A 14,502-nucleotide genomic window follows, 5' to 3' on the forward strand; every position below is an offset into this window, starting at 1 on the left:
TCTAACTCCTTTTTTATGATTATTATTTTTGGTAGTGCATAGAGGACCATTCTGTATGTTATGAAGCTATTACTGTCACTCAAAAGAAATGGGACCATTTCTGCTGGGGTGTGCCTGTTTGCTTGTGTGAACAAATGTTTCAGAAAGCAATGTCTTGGGTCTCCATATACGGGGCAGGCTAACAGATAATGAGCAATGTTTTCCACCTGAGATTGCCACAGATACAAAGTCTGTCTGTGTACAGGACCTTGTTGTAGGAGTCATCCAAAACTGCAGTAGGCATCACTTAGAAATGCAACTCAATAGAAAGGACTGTGTAGAATTTGGAGTGGCTTTAGAGGAAAAAGCTATCAAACCTCTGGCACTTTTCCTGGAAAAAGAATGGAAGGAGCGCAATGGGAGAGATGATTTTTTCAAAATCAAGATGGAAAAGCATGGCAAATACAACAGGAAATGGAAATGGAAGATATGGAACTGGATGCAAATTAATGAATATGTAGTAAGTAAGGAACTATGGAATATTATTTTGATATACGGTCACAGCAAAGATACTCTTATGTGGACAAATCAGAAAGACTTATTATTGTTTAGTATGGAAAAATGGTTCTTGAAGATATTGGAGACAAAGTTGATACATTTGAAAAAAAAACTATTGCTGTAATAATAATAATAGTAATAGAACCCCTTTTGGACTTTTTGTGTAAAAAGGAAAATGAATTAATCTATTTTGATCAAAAGATTGGGGAAATATTGCCTAACAGAAAGTAGGTCAGTTGAGTGTCATTCTAGAGTGAATATTTTGAATAATTTCTTTTAAGTAACTGACAGACATAAAATTGGAAGTATTTTTATTTTTATCTCTTCTTCTTTATTTTTCCGTTGGTTTTCATTTTCTCTTCCTCTCCTTTTAGTTTTTTATTTAGATTAGTTTCTTTTCTTTTGTTGTATTATGAAAAAACTTCAATTAAATCTTATTTTAAAAGAAGTGCAATTCAATAAAGGCATTTATTAAGGAAGCTGGTGAAAGTTTGGTCAGATAAAAGCTTTAAAATGCCCTATTCTCAAGAGTAAATACCAAGGGAGAAATCTGGTGTTTCTAATTAGTTGCCAGAAGATCCAATCCCTTAGTTGACACTTATTCAAGGTTAAAGCAGAGCTCAGTTCTAGAAAATACTGGTAGTACATCTTGACAAGCTGCTTTCCAGAGTTGGCTATCATCCAATTCCATATAGCAGAGAGCAGGAAAACTTTCAATAGGCATAGCAGCAATTTTTAAAATATACTTTAACTGAGCGCAGTCCACTCTTGCTTTATTGTTGGCCATCCGGATTCTGTACGAAGAGGAGCTGCTGATATTTCTGATGTTAGTGCTTCCAGAAAAATAATAATCTGAACAGTTTCCAAAACTTTAATGGAGTTTGAATCTGAGTTCCAGATTTCAACGCCGCAGAGCGTTTGAGTAAGCACTTTGCTACCAAATATCTTTAGGCCAGGTTCATTAGCTGCCCTTCCTTATCTTAACAGAACTTCATCAATGCCCCTATGGTTTTCTGTTTCACCACCTGCATTTGACACTTCCAAGAGAGGGTTTCATTAAAGAGTACAGCCAGGTATCTAAATGAGCAAGTTTGTTCAGCAGCCTGCTGATGCAAACACCATCCTAGGACTGTGTCCGCTGAAAATCACCATCTTGTTCTTAAGAGTAATTTATAGATAGGCTTTCCTGTTTACAGTAGGTCGTAATACATCCAACAGATTTTTGCGGCCCAATAGAGAGAGAGAGAGGGGAGCACTGAATCGTTTGCTTACATCGAGATTGAGATATTTCTGCTCCTAATTGCTGCAGAGGGGGCGCTTGCATTGGCAAAATATGACACCAAATCGTTAACATAAAAGTTAAAGAGAGTGGGAGCCAGAATGCAACCTTGCTTCGCTCCTCGTGGCATTTTAAAGCATCAGTCATACCACCATTTAAACCTACTCTGACTCTCATTTCTGTGTTGCTGTATGGTTCTTGGATCAACAGCAGAGGTTTACGGTCAATGCTGGCAATTTGAAATGTCTCCCACAGTCTATTCCAATTAACAGTCGAAAGCAGCTGAACGATCAATAAAGGCCACATAAGAATTATCCTTAATGTTCTTAGTATATTTTCTTTCAGAGCAAAATACTGATCAATGGAACTGTGTCCTCCTCTGAATCCTGCTTGTTCGTCATGGATAATGTTGTTACTTTGCAACCAGTCTGATAGATTTTGAAGGAGATGCCGTGCTTATAACTTTGAGGAGATGTCTAACAAGCTAAGTGGCTGATAGTTTTGTGGATCATTCCTATCCCCTTTTATTATAAGTCAGGAAAATGATACGAATTTTTCAGTGAGGGCATTTGGCCCCTGTTGTAAAAACATTATAAAATGCAAACTAGTTAAAAACACTATTTAAAACACATCAGAATACATTTAGAACCAGCATTCAAAAGTAGCCCTGCGATCAGCACCACCGGCACCTTAGTTTCCAAAGACCTGTCTGAAGAGGAAGGTCTTAAGTTAGTCTCTAAGCTCTCTTGGGAGGGAATTCCGCAATTCTTCTTTGGCGATCACTCGTAGCCAAGTAAGATTGTCTTCCATAAACACGGTTTTAACACAGAAAAGGGTCCCTCTCATGTCACCACCAACTGTGCTTCTGATGTGGAAGGGACTGAGAGGGACTGAGAGAAGGAGCTCATCTGAGGATCTTAGCACCCGGTCAGGTATTCTGGGCCCAAGCCATACAATTGTTGTGGCCGGTCAGGTCATTAGGCAAAGGGAGGCAGCTGCCTTAAGGCAGCTGGTTCAGAGTGTCACAGAAGGACAGCCAACTGTGAGTTCTTGGTTATATTTTTACTCCCTGGGAAAGCCAGACATGGGATTTTCTGTCTGGGGGGCAGGGGCTCATTTGCGATCCTGCCTCAGGCAGCAAAATGTCTTGTGCTGGCTTTAGCAGCTCTAACAGAGTCCAGAAATGGAAGCAACATGTATTTCATGTTATATCTTTATTCAGGAGAACCTAGAAGCCACTCAGTCAAACAGGGTGTGTAGAACAATTTAAAACAATATTAGGAAAGACTGCAGACTTGGGGAAAGGGACTGAGCAGTTTGGAAGGGGCCAGACTGATCTATGAGTCAAGCCAAGATTCAAATGGACCAGCTCCTTAAAAACTCATTATTTCCAAACCTACTCACTCCAGTTTGAAGCCTCAGCAAGATCCCTGGAATCCGCCACCTTCTGCTCTCTGTGCTGCAGCCCATGTCAGGGATTTAATTTGAGCTGGCAGCTTTTTCTGGAGCTCAGCTTTGCTGCTGTGGACCCTTATCCTCCTCTTTCACCAAACGGATTCCAGGAAGCAACTGAGGCTTTAATTAATCTGTAGCCCTGGCTCCCAACTTGCGGATCAGCCAGCACTTTGGGTGGCTTCTCTGTCTACAAAACCATGTCGTGGCCTGACTCTGCAAATGGGCATTAAGCTCCATAAGCAGAGTGTACTTCTGTAGCAAAAAAACTGGTTCTTAAACTCATGCAGGCACAGTAGAGAAGCTACAAAAGGAAGCTTCTTCCTAAACATGGGGGCGGGGGGGGGGGTTGGCCATTTTGCCGGATTAAATTTGCTCCCAGTGCTGACCCCAAGAAGAGATGAAAAGTACAAAACAAGCAGGAATTAAAGGCTTTCTGCAATCTGTCCCCCATCCTACTCCCTATCCCCTCTCCTCTCAGTATAGAAAAAAATATGCAAGGGGGAATAAAAAGAAGGCTTTAGTTGTCTGGAGATGAAGCTACGGCTTTCCAGCCCCTGCCACCCCCTTCGTGGAGAGGATCATTCTAAGAAGGAACACAAAATGTGACGACACTGTCTTTCAAATACCCAGAGCAAGGGATCAAGAAGGAAGCAGAAATAAGGGTGCTTCTACCTGTAGGTACCACATCATAACAGAAACTGAATCGACTCTCTACAGCAATTGATGCCTCTGGAGATGGAAGCGACTAATAGACATGTGACAGTCCTAAGTGATCAATTTGTGGTTACCTCCTCCCTACAGGTTCTTGCTGCTTGCTGACAGAGGATGCTGCCGGGAGTGAGGCTCAACTTGCCTTACCAAGCTACCTTCCCACCTTCTTCTCTGTGACACATAAGCCGCAACAGAGCGGGATGCGGTGGCGGCGGCACCTAGCTAAAGATGGCTTTTTAAGAAAAGGGTGTGCAACAAAATTTTGCAGCATGGAGTGATCCTGGTCAAGATTCTAGGCAGTAATCTAAAGTGGGGAGTGTGCGAGGAGAGTCCCCCTTTTGAGCCCCATCCATTCAAAGTCCCACCTCGTCTTTAGATAAAACGTTCGGAAGTGATTGATATATAGAGACTGATGTGCCCCCCACCCCAAGCAGCTTTCCTCATAAAGCTGGAAAAGGTCTATTTCTATATTTATTGAATTCAGTTTATCATCAATGCACATTTTGGGAATCTGCTGCCTGATGGGCAGGCTCCCCCCACCCACAGTCAATTTCCAAGGCAGCTTTTGCCTGCCCGCCCCCCACCTCTGTTTAGCCAAGATAGTGGGTTTATTGTCAATTTATTAATTACTTCATTTCTCCAGTAAGAAGCCTGCGGAATGATTTTTCAAGAGGCAGCTGAGGCTCTGCCATTGTGTCGGCCGAGGAGCTGCGCGTGGCTGACGTCACGATTCATTTTCCCCATGACTGATGAAGGCGGCTCTCGACGCCACGTTGTGCATACGAATCAGGAAGTGTTCCCCTGGCACAGAATGCCAGGCAATCCATCTTCACACCGCCACTCAGAGCGGCCAAAAGGGAGAGAGAGGGGAGGAAACTTTTGCTGTTGGCGATTGTTCCAAACAAATTGCTACACTGGCTCCCCAGAGCCACGCTCCAGGCAATGCTGTGGTGCCTGCGATGGCAACCGCTCTTCATGCCCATTTCAGAAGAGGACGGTAGAGCAGCAATGGTAGCTCCAACTTAAGTTTCCCAGATTCCCTTATTGGAAACAAAGGATTGTAGCACCGGTTTGCAATACAAATGAATTTGCTCGGAGCTAACTCATCGTCAAGTAGAATAGGCCACGGCAGGTGAACCAGGAACCTTGTGGTCTCAGGATGCTAAGCTGGGCTACCTGGGACTGTGGATGATCAGGCTTCAGGGCCCAATCCACAGGAGGGAATGACACCATGCAACACCAGCTCTCTGGTTGGCCCTGATCAGCCAAGCTTGGGATAGATATTAGGATCCTGGCTTGCCTTTGCCTGAAAGCAGGATTTTTCTGTCTGCAACACACTCGGTTCAGCTTCCGCAGCTTCCAGCTCAAGCCTTCCTTAGCTCCATAGCACAGGGGCTGTTGGGCTGAAGAATGAACCCTCCAACCTTACGTTAACAATTCCGATATCGCTTGATTGTAAGGAAACCTCTAAAAATACAAAACACGGAAATTATTGATAAAAAGTGTTAAAAAGCAGCTATTTAAAAATATTCCGATTAACATCTGCAGTAGCTAAAAAGAAATAAAACACATGTACCACTCTAGGCAATGGGGATGGCCACCCACAGCCTTGGCCTGGCTGTGACAGAATGCAATAGGAGCCACTAACTTGATGTATTACCTTTGCCGACTGCAGTTGTTTTCAGCGCTATATTCACTGTCATCAGCTGTGTTTTATTACTGCTGCTTTATAGGCTACTGCAAACAACACCAGAATTATAATCTTTAGAAAAATATTGAAGAAATGTTTAAGTAAAAAAACTATTGCCAACCTTCCAATTATTTTGCCGACGGCCATGTTTTGTTTTGCTCTGAATTTTCAAATAGGACAGGCAGGAGAGACCTTGGCAGGTTAACAGGACGAGCCGGCTTCATAACTGACCCTAATAAGATGCCTCTAGAAAAATGATGGGCTTGCTGTGTGCTGGTGAGCAAGGCGCCCTTCTCTTTGTGTGGTAATATCAGCCTGAGCACCGCCATCCATCATCCTTTATCACAGCGAGAGCTGGGATGCCGCAGAAGAGAAGCAGGAGCAGCTGCACCGTGGAAATGAAGGCGTGTAGAGCACCCGTGGGTTACAAAGCCCCCTGGAAAAAATCCAGCTCTTGCTACACTGGCCGGCACAGCAGAAGGAAGTTTTGATTCTGGCCTGGTGAGGCCTCAAGAGAGACTCCTTTACAGGAGGGCAGGCTCACATGTCCGAGGAAGCTGAGTTGCAAGAGCATCTGGCAAATCCATTGCCTCCTTTCATGATAAATCTCTGCCCTTCCTTCCTTCTCATTTGTAAATTTTAAAAATAAACAAAAGAGCATCAGACTACCTTCTAGAGGAGTTCAGCCAAGGAAAGGCCTCCAAAATGTCACTCTTTCCTTCCACACAAATCACAATTACTGACCAAATAATTTTCCATGATTTGAGGTTCTTGCTGGAAGAGCCGCGAATATGTGTTAATCACTTTCCCTTATCTTGCCTCCACAGCAGAATAAGATGCATTTCAAGAAGGCATTTCACAAACATCTTTCAAGGCTCCCTCTTTCTTGGGGAGACCTGCTCTCTTCATTTATCTTGCCCCAAACTCTTTCAACTTCTTTCTTCTAATTATTGCCCTGAAACCTTTCCCAAAGCCCCTTAAAATCACCACCCAGACCTTGCTTATTCACTTGACATCCTCATTCTCTTTCTACAAACATGCCACTACAATCAGCCCTCGTTTTCCCCTCTCCAGTACCACTTTTACCCCCTCAGTCAAATCTCCTCTCTACCCCATTCATCCAATTTTTCCTGGGTTTTGTATGTGTTCCTAGGATTGCTTCTAACAATAACTCTTGTACTGGTTTTAATTCTCCCAAACTCAGCCTAGTATTGATGTGTTATTTGCTGATTGCGTTTAATGTTTTTAGTAAATGTGCCAATTTACTTTTGAGATAATAAGCCAATTTCCCTTTTTGACATAATAAAATTCTGCTTCTGATTCATCACTGTTACCTGTGTTCATTCTTGAGGAGCCAAACTCTGGAGCGCATCCAGGTCTCATTGTCAAAACAGCCCTAGAATCGAGTGTCAGGTTGCAAGTGAGAACTGCAGGCTTCCATGTAAACTGCACAGTTGATATAAAAGTGACACTTTATTCATAGAACCCCTGTCTCGAAAGGGTACAGGAAGAGCAATTAACAGAAGGTGAGGAGGACTCATCCGGCACAAGGTAAAGGTCAAAATCTCAATCTTCTACTGCAGACTAAATCAGCACAAAGCATTCCCTCCCAGTCCTTGGATTTCAGATACTGTCAGAGAAGCCTTGGGGCCAAAGGGGGAGGAAGGACAGCCTCAGAGCAGGACGTGTGCTCAGGGGTCCGGATATTAAAGAAACCTGAAGGATCACAGGACACTTATTTGCATTTGTCCTTTACCAGCTAACAAGTTGGGCTGCAACCAGACAATCATTCTCTCTGGCCTGGGTGTCTTTACCAGCCAGCAGGGGCTCTCCATAACCCCTCTGAAACCTCATAAATGTACTCATGTACTCTTTTTTTTTTTTTGGGGGGGGAAGGTGAGTAGATGTTGTCCCCCATTGCCTAGATATCATTGGCCACCAAGATCCAATATGAGTAAGAAGAGTGGGGTGGGGAGATCTCTTTGGCCCCTTCTTTGAGAAACCATTAAAGGCAGAAACTGGAAAATTTCAACTTAGGTGAGAAGAAACAGAACAGCCAACGCAGGACTAGGCCACGGTCTGGCGACTGAAGAGGTCGAGGGTGACAGCACTGAGGAAGGCTGGGATGCTGTCCTGCTGCAGAAGGTGGAGGTCGATCAGCTCTTGGACTGTCCGTGAAAACTCAGTTTCCAGTAGTTGCATCTTTGCATGGGGGGCTCTGGATGCCTGCAGGGGGGAAACAAGAGGAGGGTGGGTGGGAGAAGGGAAGGGAAGCTGTTAATTCATGACTGCCAGTGTTGTTCTCCCAGGACGCCCGCACATTCCAGCACCCTCGCTGCAGAGACTCCTACAGCATATCTTATTCTAATCAAGGTAGCGTTATCTACTGCTGGGCAGGTGTTCAACACACAATTTAATTGGGCCATTATTAAGATTCTGCATTTCCAAAATCTCTGAACAATGCTCCCTTGCGCAAGCCTCAGATGAATAATGAATTGCCGAGCAGTGGGAAGAATGTTGAGAACGTTTTGAAAACAAACTTGAAAGCGGCTGTCGAGTTAACGTGTGCAGAAAAAGGAGCGCCACTGAAGGTAATCTATCAAAAAAACCAGTCTCAATGGGATTGGAATATACAAACAGCTCTATCCCCTGTCTCCATGAAAGATTGATGGTCTTAGCCCTTCAGCCCCCTCCCCTCGTTCTTCCCGAAGATCTGATAATTCAACCTTCACTACTTCCATTAGATTTCTAAACAGCTCAGCGGCATATACACCCAAGTCGGTTTTGATGAGTTGTTGTTTTTTTTAATCAGGAAGGCATCTTGTTCAAAAGCAACCACAGAGCTGCTTCATGCATTTAAGCCTCACATCAGAAACAGTATGTGAAAAATGCAGCCTGATTTTGTGCTTTCTTGAGGCGGCAGTACCCAAACAGCCATTAGCAAGGGTCCCCAGGCCCAGTTCAAAGGGACAACCTTTCCTTTGCTGCCAACCCAGGAACCCAACACCACCAGTCCTGCTAGAGCAGAGCAAGGCTGAAGGGGGAATTTTGAGGGCAGAGAGGCAGAGCTGCTGACGGACCCTTGCTTTGTACGCAGAAGACATGCCAAGGGTAGCCCAGCAGGCAAACCATTGTGGAGAAAGGTATTTGGAGGGTGAAATGACTCAAGTGGGAAGTGGGCCAGAGAAGCTGGACCCCACAAGGAAAGCAGCACTGAGCAGTAAGGTCTCAGGCAAGAAATTCCAGCTCAAAACTTAGGGAAATTTGGTCCCTCTCAAAACTCAGGGTATTTCAGGAGCACAAGATATTCCAAGGTTCACAGGGGATGTTTGAATCCTCTCCACCTTTAATTCTATTCTAGCTCCAAACCTACAGGCAGTTTAAAAAACCTAGAATGTCCCAGAATGAGACTTGATGAGAGAGAGAAAGAAAGAGATAGAGAGAGAGAGAGAGAGAGACTGAGACTAGATGACTCTTGTGGTCCTTTCAAACGCTACAATTCTATCATTCCAGATGGTGGCTACAGGTCCTTTATTAAAATCAAAGAAGAGTTGACCATTGCCTTGATAACCCTCCTCCAAAACCTTTGGAGAATGGCTTGTATCCATCTAAGTTCTACCCAGAGTATACCCACTGAAATTAATTGTCCCAAATTAGTCATATCCAGTGGGGGTTTTTCAGGGGGTACTCAAGGTACGCAGTACCAGCACCTCTTGTTTGTTTGTTTGTTAAAAAGTGTGACAATTACTATATTAAATTCATGGTGAGTACCGGCAGCTATTTTTCTAGGAAAAATGCACTGGGACTCATGTCCATTAATTTAAATGGGTCTAATCAGAGTAGAAAATAGTTGGATACAACTCCATTTTGTGTGCTCTGAAATTGCCCAATTGCCTTCCAATATATTGTCTGTTGATGGGGTGGTGGCAGGATTGCCCCTAACTCCCTGCCACCCCCAATGATAGTATTAGGTGCCAAATCTCACCTTCCTTCCTTCCTTGGTTGGGGAGCCTGTGCCCCCACCCCATGCATGATGGACTGCAGCAGCTCCCACCATCCCCGACCATTGGTCATGCTGGTTGGAGCGGATCAGCGCCAGAGTCCCACAACGATGTTGAGAGGGCCGCAGGTTGATGGAAATAGGCTCACAAGTGCATAGGCAGTGGAGGGGGGAGCAAACACCAGGAAGAACTTCCATCAGGAAACATCAGGAAGAACAGTAAGAGCTGACTGAGAGTGGGACAGACTCCCTTGGGAGGTGCTGGACTCTCTTTCCTTGGAGGTTTTTGAGCAGAGGTTGACTGGCCATCTGCCATGGATGCTTTAGCTGAGATTCCTGCGTTGCAGGGCTTTGGAATCAATGACCCTCAGGGTGCCTTCCAACTCTAAAATTCTACAACTCTATGATTCTATGAAAACCTCAATGGTGGCTGAATGGGCTTTTTATGGGCTGGGGACAAAGTTCCTTGAAGCTGCCAATGACAAGCGAAACCCAACTGAATGATGTAAAACGGTAAATTGTGCAAATGTGTTACGCGCCTGATCATGCAAACAGCCTTTCCATTATTCAAGAAGCCATATGAACCCAACACATGAAAAATCTTGATAAGCATTTTTGACACACATGCACATGCCCACACACACACTGCTGTCTACTGCCTGGCAAAACTCTATTTTCAGTTTATCATTCTCTTAAAGTCAAATGATCCCCCCTCTAGCTTCAAGGGTCTCTCCTGGCCCTGCAGCCCAAGATCCTTTCTACTGGAGATGCCAGGAAGGGATCCTGGAACCTTTTGCACAGACAGCAGGGCATTCCCCACGGAATTGCACTCCCTCCTTGGCACTTCCAGCCTCTACTTCTTCTGACACACTGGTTGTAAATCCAGAGCTGGCTTTCTGCCTGCGTGGCAGGGCAGTGTGTGTGTGTGTGTGTGTGTGTGTGTGTGTGTGAATTTGCAGCCCGCGGTGGTGCCATGTCCTGGCATCCCCTTGGAGAGAAGAGGCTTTAGCTGCCTTTGCTTTTCTGCATGAGACAAGATTAGCTGTCTTCGGAGAGAAGGAAAACACCATCAATCTTCCTTTTAACACTGGATATTGGTAAATTATTCAGGGCTTTATATTTTTTAATATATATTCCTTTTGGAAGGCTTGTGCTACAGATACAGCAGAGCACCAGCTCTCAGTCGTTGAGTGAGCCAGTACCTTCGGAAATAGTGCCTTCCGGCTTTCGTTCCACTCCATCTACCTGCCACTGAAGGAGAGGAAGGTTGCCGAGGGGCCAAAAGCTCAGTGGTGGGTAATGGTTGCCTGAGAGAAGGGAGCGGCCCATGATCCAACTGCCCTTCCTCTCTTAGCTGCAGAATAAACTTCCCAGCCCATTCATTCTTTGTGTCCTCTCCTCTAATGACGGCTAGTTTCTCTGGCTGGTTTGGATGGTACCTGATCCTGGTCCTGCCCATACACAGAGAGAACACAAGTGCACCTGTCTCCTCTGCACATCCTCCAATGCCACCAGACCAACATGGGGGGAAGTAATGTCTGCACGTGGCCCACACACATAAACTCCAATACAAGCAGACACAGGTGACTTGGTTGAGATTACTCTTCAGTCACTACAGACCTGGAAGCCACCGATATTCGAAACACATATTTGGGGACCTACCAAACAATTCTGTCATGCTGGTGATGCTGTTGCAACCCACCTTAGATCAGGTCACAACTAGTGCTGGGCGATACCAGCTTTTTAACATTGCGATGTATCACCAGCAGAAGGGGGAACAAACTGCATCGGGCCCAGCCCCACAAGACAGTGGGCTGAAACCGCCTCAGCTCCTTTGGTAGGAGCGGTGGTGGTTTCATCCCAGCACCTCACGGGGTCAGGGCCGATGCATTTTGTTCCTTCAGGTGCCAGCAGCAGAGGGAGTCCTTCCTCTGCCAATGCCAGGCATGCTGAAGGAAGAATGAGCTGCATTGGCTTTGGCGCCTCAAGGCTCCTTTGTCTCTTGGTTTGAGGGCCAGAGCACAATGGCGCCTTCACCTGGTGATATATCATGGGTGAAACCACCACTGTTCCTGACTCAGGAGTGAAATACCGCTGGGTGAAGGAGCCATTGCGCTCTGGCCACAAAACCGATCCCAGTTGATATATCAACACATCACCCATGTCTAGCCACAACCTTGTAGTGATCCACCAGTCTTAAGACCGATTAGTCAATTTTGCCAAAGAGATCAACTCTATGTAGTTCTGGACCTCACAGCCCTGTAAGAATGCCTAGGGATGGCAGTGGCAGAGGTGCTGTTGCTTGGTTTGTCCCTCTGAGTACAGGAATAGAGCCAGTATCTACAATCAATAGAATCAAGGAATGAAGTTTTTCCTGGACTGTACCATTTCAGCGTGCAGGTGAAAATTTGTATTTTCTTGTAATTCTCACCATAAAAATTTTTTGGGGGAGAGAGAACATTGTGCACAGAAAACTAGGATGCCATAAAGAGGCACCCGGACAAGCCTTCTCCCTGCCACACCCATTTTCCATCTCATTTTGTTTCCTTGTTTGCACAAGAGATATTCAATGTGAGCCTCTGCCTTCCCACCTTAAGTGGTGCCCAGCCGAGAAAAGCTTTACCACTCAACTGAGATGGAATCAGACAGCCTAGAGAAAGGGTACCAACTCCAAGCATCCCTGACCACTGGCAATGCTGACAAAGGGGCTGATGGGACTTGTAGTCCGACTTCTGGAGGCTACCACTGCCCAAGAGTCTAACTCATCCCACCTTCCCATCTCTGCTTCTTCATCCCTCTGTGGTGCGGCAGAGCTCTTCCGACAAGCCTGAATAGCTTTCCTAGCTGTCAACGCACAGCAAGTCTCGCCCTCCTCCCTGACCCAAGCCAAGTGGGAAGTCAAGCGCACATTCAGTGCAGACGGGTGTCAGATGCTGCATCACATTTTTTCCCTTTAAGCCCTCCGTGTTGAGAGGTTGCTGCATCTGACTGGCAGGGTCATGCCAACATCTCTAAAGACAACGCGCCGACATGCGAAACACAAAGGAGGATCAGTGTTGTCACTCGGCAATGAAACATACACGACTCCAGAGCATGTGAGTGTCGCGCGACTTACGACTGGAATGACAAGTATGCCACGTTGGTGGAGATTTAGAAAATGTAACCTTCTGAACCTCATTTGAGAGAACAGAAAGGGGCGCTGCATTCTTAACCATTAACAGAGAGGAGAGTGCTGGGTGGGTGGGTGTCAAGGTGCATTTGAATATCATGCCTGGGATCCCCCACATCCTTCTCTTTATAGAATGCAGCTGCAAGGGGTAGGGGGGGCACTGAGCACAATTTTTTGAGGGTGGGGGCAGGTTTAACACTTTCCTCACACATACGCCACATTCCCATCCAAAATGGAAGCATTTCTCCCCAAAGCTGCTATTTATAGAAATCACAGGGGGAACTGGGGTGTGTATTTTTGTGAAGGGTTAACCCGCTCCTCTTTCCCGCCGTGCCATGGTCCTGATTTGGATCACAGCACCCCTGGAGTTGCCTTTTTACAAATAGAGGTATGGAGATTGTGCAGTTTGCTTTAGGAAAGACACAATAAAAGGAATTTGCGCAATACGTGATCCCCTGATGGAGTTAACTTCCAAGGGTTATGATGAAGGACACTAGCTCGGATGGCATTAAACAGGGCCAGGGAGATTCAGTGGGGTTCGCCCAGGAGAATTACCTGGTGCATTGCATCACAAAGGCACTCTTTTCAAAGCAACCCCCTTGTTGCATTTTCTTAACCTTTTCCCTCACTTCACAACATCCTCCCGCTGCTGGCCATTTTCATTGCCCTGCCATGGTCTGTATTTTCTAATCTCCACTTTAGCAGGCTTAGATCTTGTCACAGACCAACAAACCAATGTTAAAACATCCTTCCCTTCTTTTATTTGGGAAAAAAGCACACAAACCCACAGTTTTGACCTTTTAGCAGGAAAATCCTTTGGTTTCTGCCTCTTGCTTTAGATTCTAAGATTTTTCTAAATGTCAGGAGCTAACTGTCTATGCGCAGCTGTCTCTGAAAACGGCAAAGCTGCCTCACAGAGAGACCACCGGCTTCTTCTGGAATGTCGACACACAGAAAGGGCAGCCTAGGAAACAAAGCTGATGCATGAAACAAAATGCAAGGCACACAGTCCTCTTTCAGGCTTCTCAGGTGTATGCACAAGATCTAGTCTTGAAAGTCACAACCATTTCAAACCGAAAACTGGGTGCAGAAGGACCTTGAGATAACAAAGGAGAGGAGAGCCGATTCCAAATGTTTGGGTCAAATGGTGTGATCGGGGTCAGCACATGGTCAGATATAACGCTGTTGGTATCAAAGGACACACGTTTGCTTAGACGGGGAACCTGTGGCTCTCCAGATGTTGTTGGATTCCAATGCCCATGGCTGGTGGTCAGGGATGACAAGAGCTGTAGTCCAACAACATCTGGAAGGACAAAGGGAGTGGCTTAGATCCTGATGGCCCTTACTAGGGTTGGAGGAGAATTTTGTGGGGTCCACATTATAAGTGTGCTGATCTAATGAGGGAAAAGCCAGCCATACTGTCCTTAGAACAGCAGCCAGCCTCTCTCCCACACAGACATCTTTGAAGAGCAGACAATGGGACTCTCAGTAGATCTATCTTCTTTCAGCCCCAGGTGGTAACTATTGTGTGTTGTGTTGCCTTTGCAGAGTGGAACAAGTGAAGGCGGAGCTGAGGGACAGGCACCAGGCAGGGAGGGCTCCAGCTGAAAAGAATAGGTCGATAGAAAATAGACCCGTGACATGGCAGGGTCTTGTCTGGA

At 45.6% G+C, this 14,502-nt stretch overlaps 1 protein-coding gene across 1 annotated transcript in view; it reads right to left on the reverse strand.

Annotated features, from left to right (window-relative positions):
• Nucleotides 1–7,126: 7,126 nt before the first annotated feature.
• The window catches only part of MAD1L1 (mitotic arrest deficient 1 like 1), a 436,479-nt gene continuing 429,103 nt past the window's right edge, over nucleotides 7,127–14,502 (reverse strand). The window contains exon 18 of the mRNA XM_083413484.1: nucleotides 7,127–7,898. Within this exon, the coding sequence (XP_083269610.1) occupies nucleotides 7,740–7,898 (159 nt within the window). The 3' untranslated portion in view covers nucleotides 7,127–7,739. The remainder of the gene's footprint in view (nucleotides 7,899–14,502) is intronic.

This window comes from Podarcis tiliguerta (assembly GCF_965153285.1).
Source record: "Podarcis tiliguerta genome assembly, chromosome: 14".
Taxonomy (NCBI): Eukaryota; Metazoa; Chordata; class Lepidosauria; order Squamata; family Lacertidae; genus Podarcis; species Podarcis tiliguerta.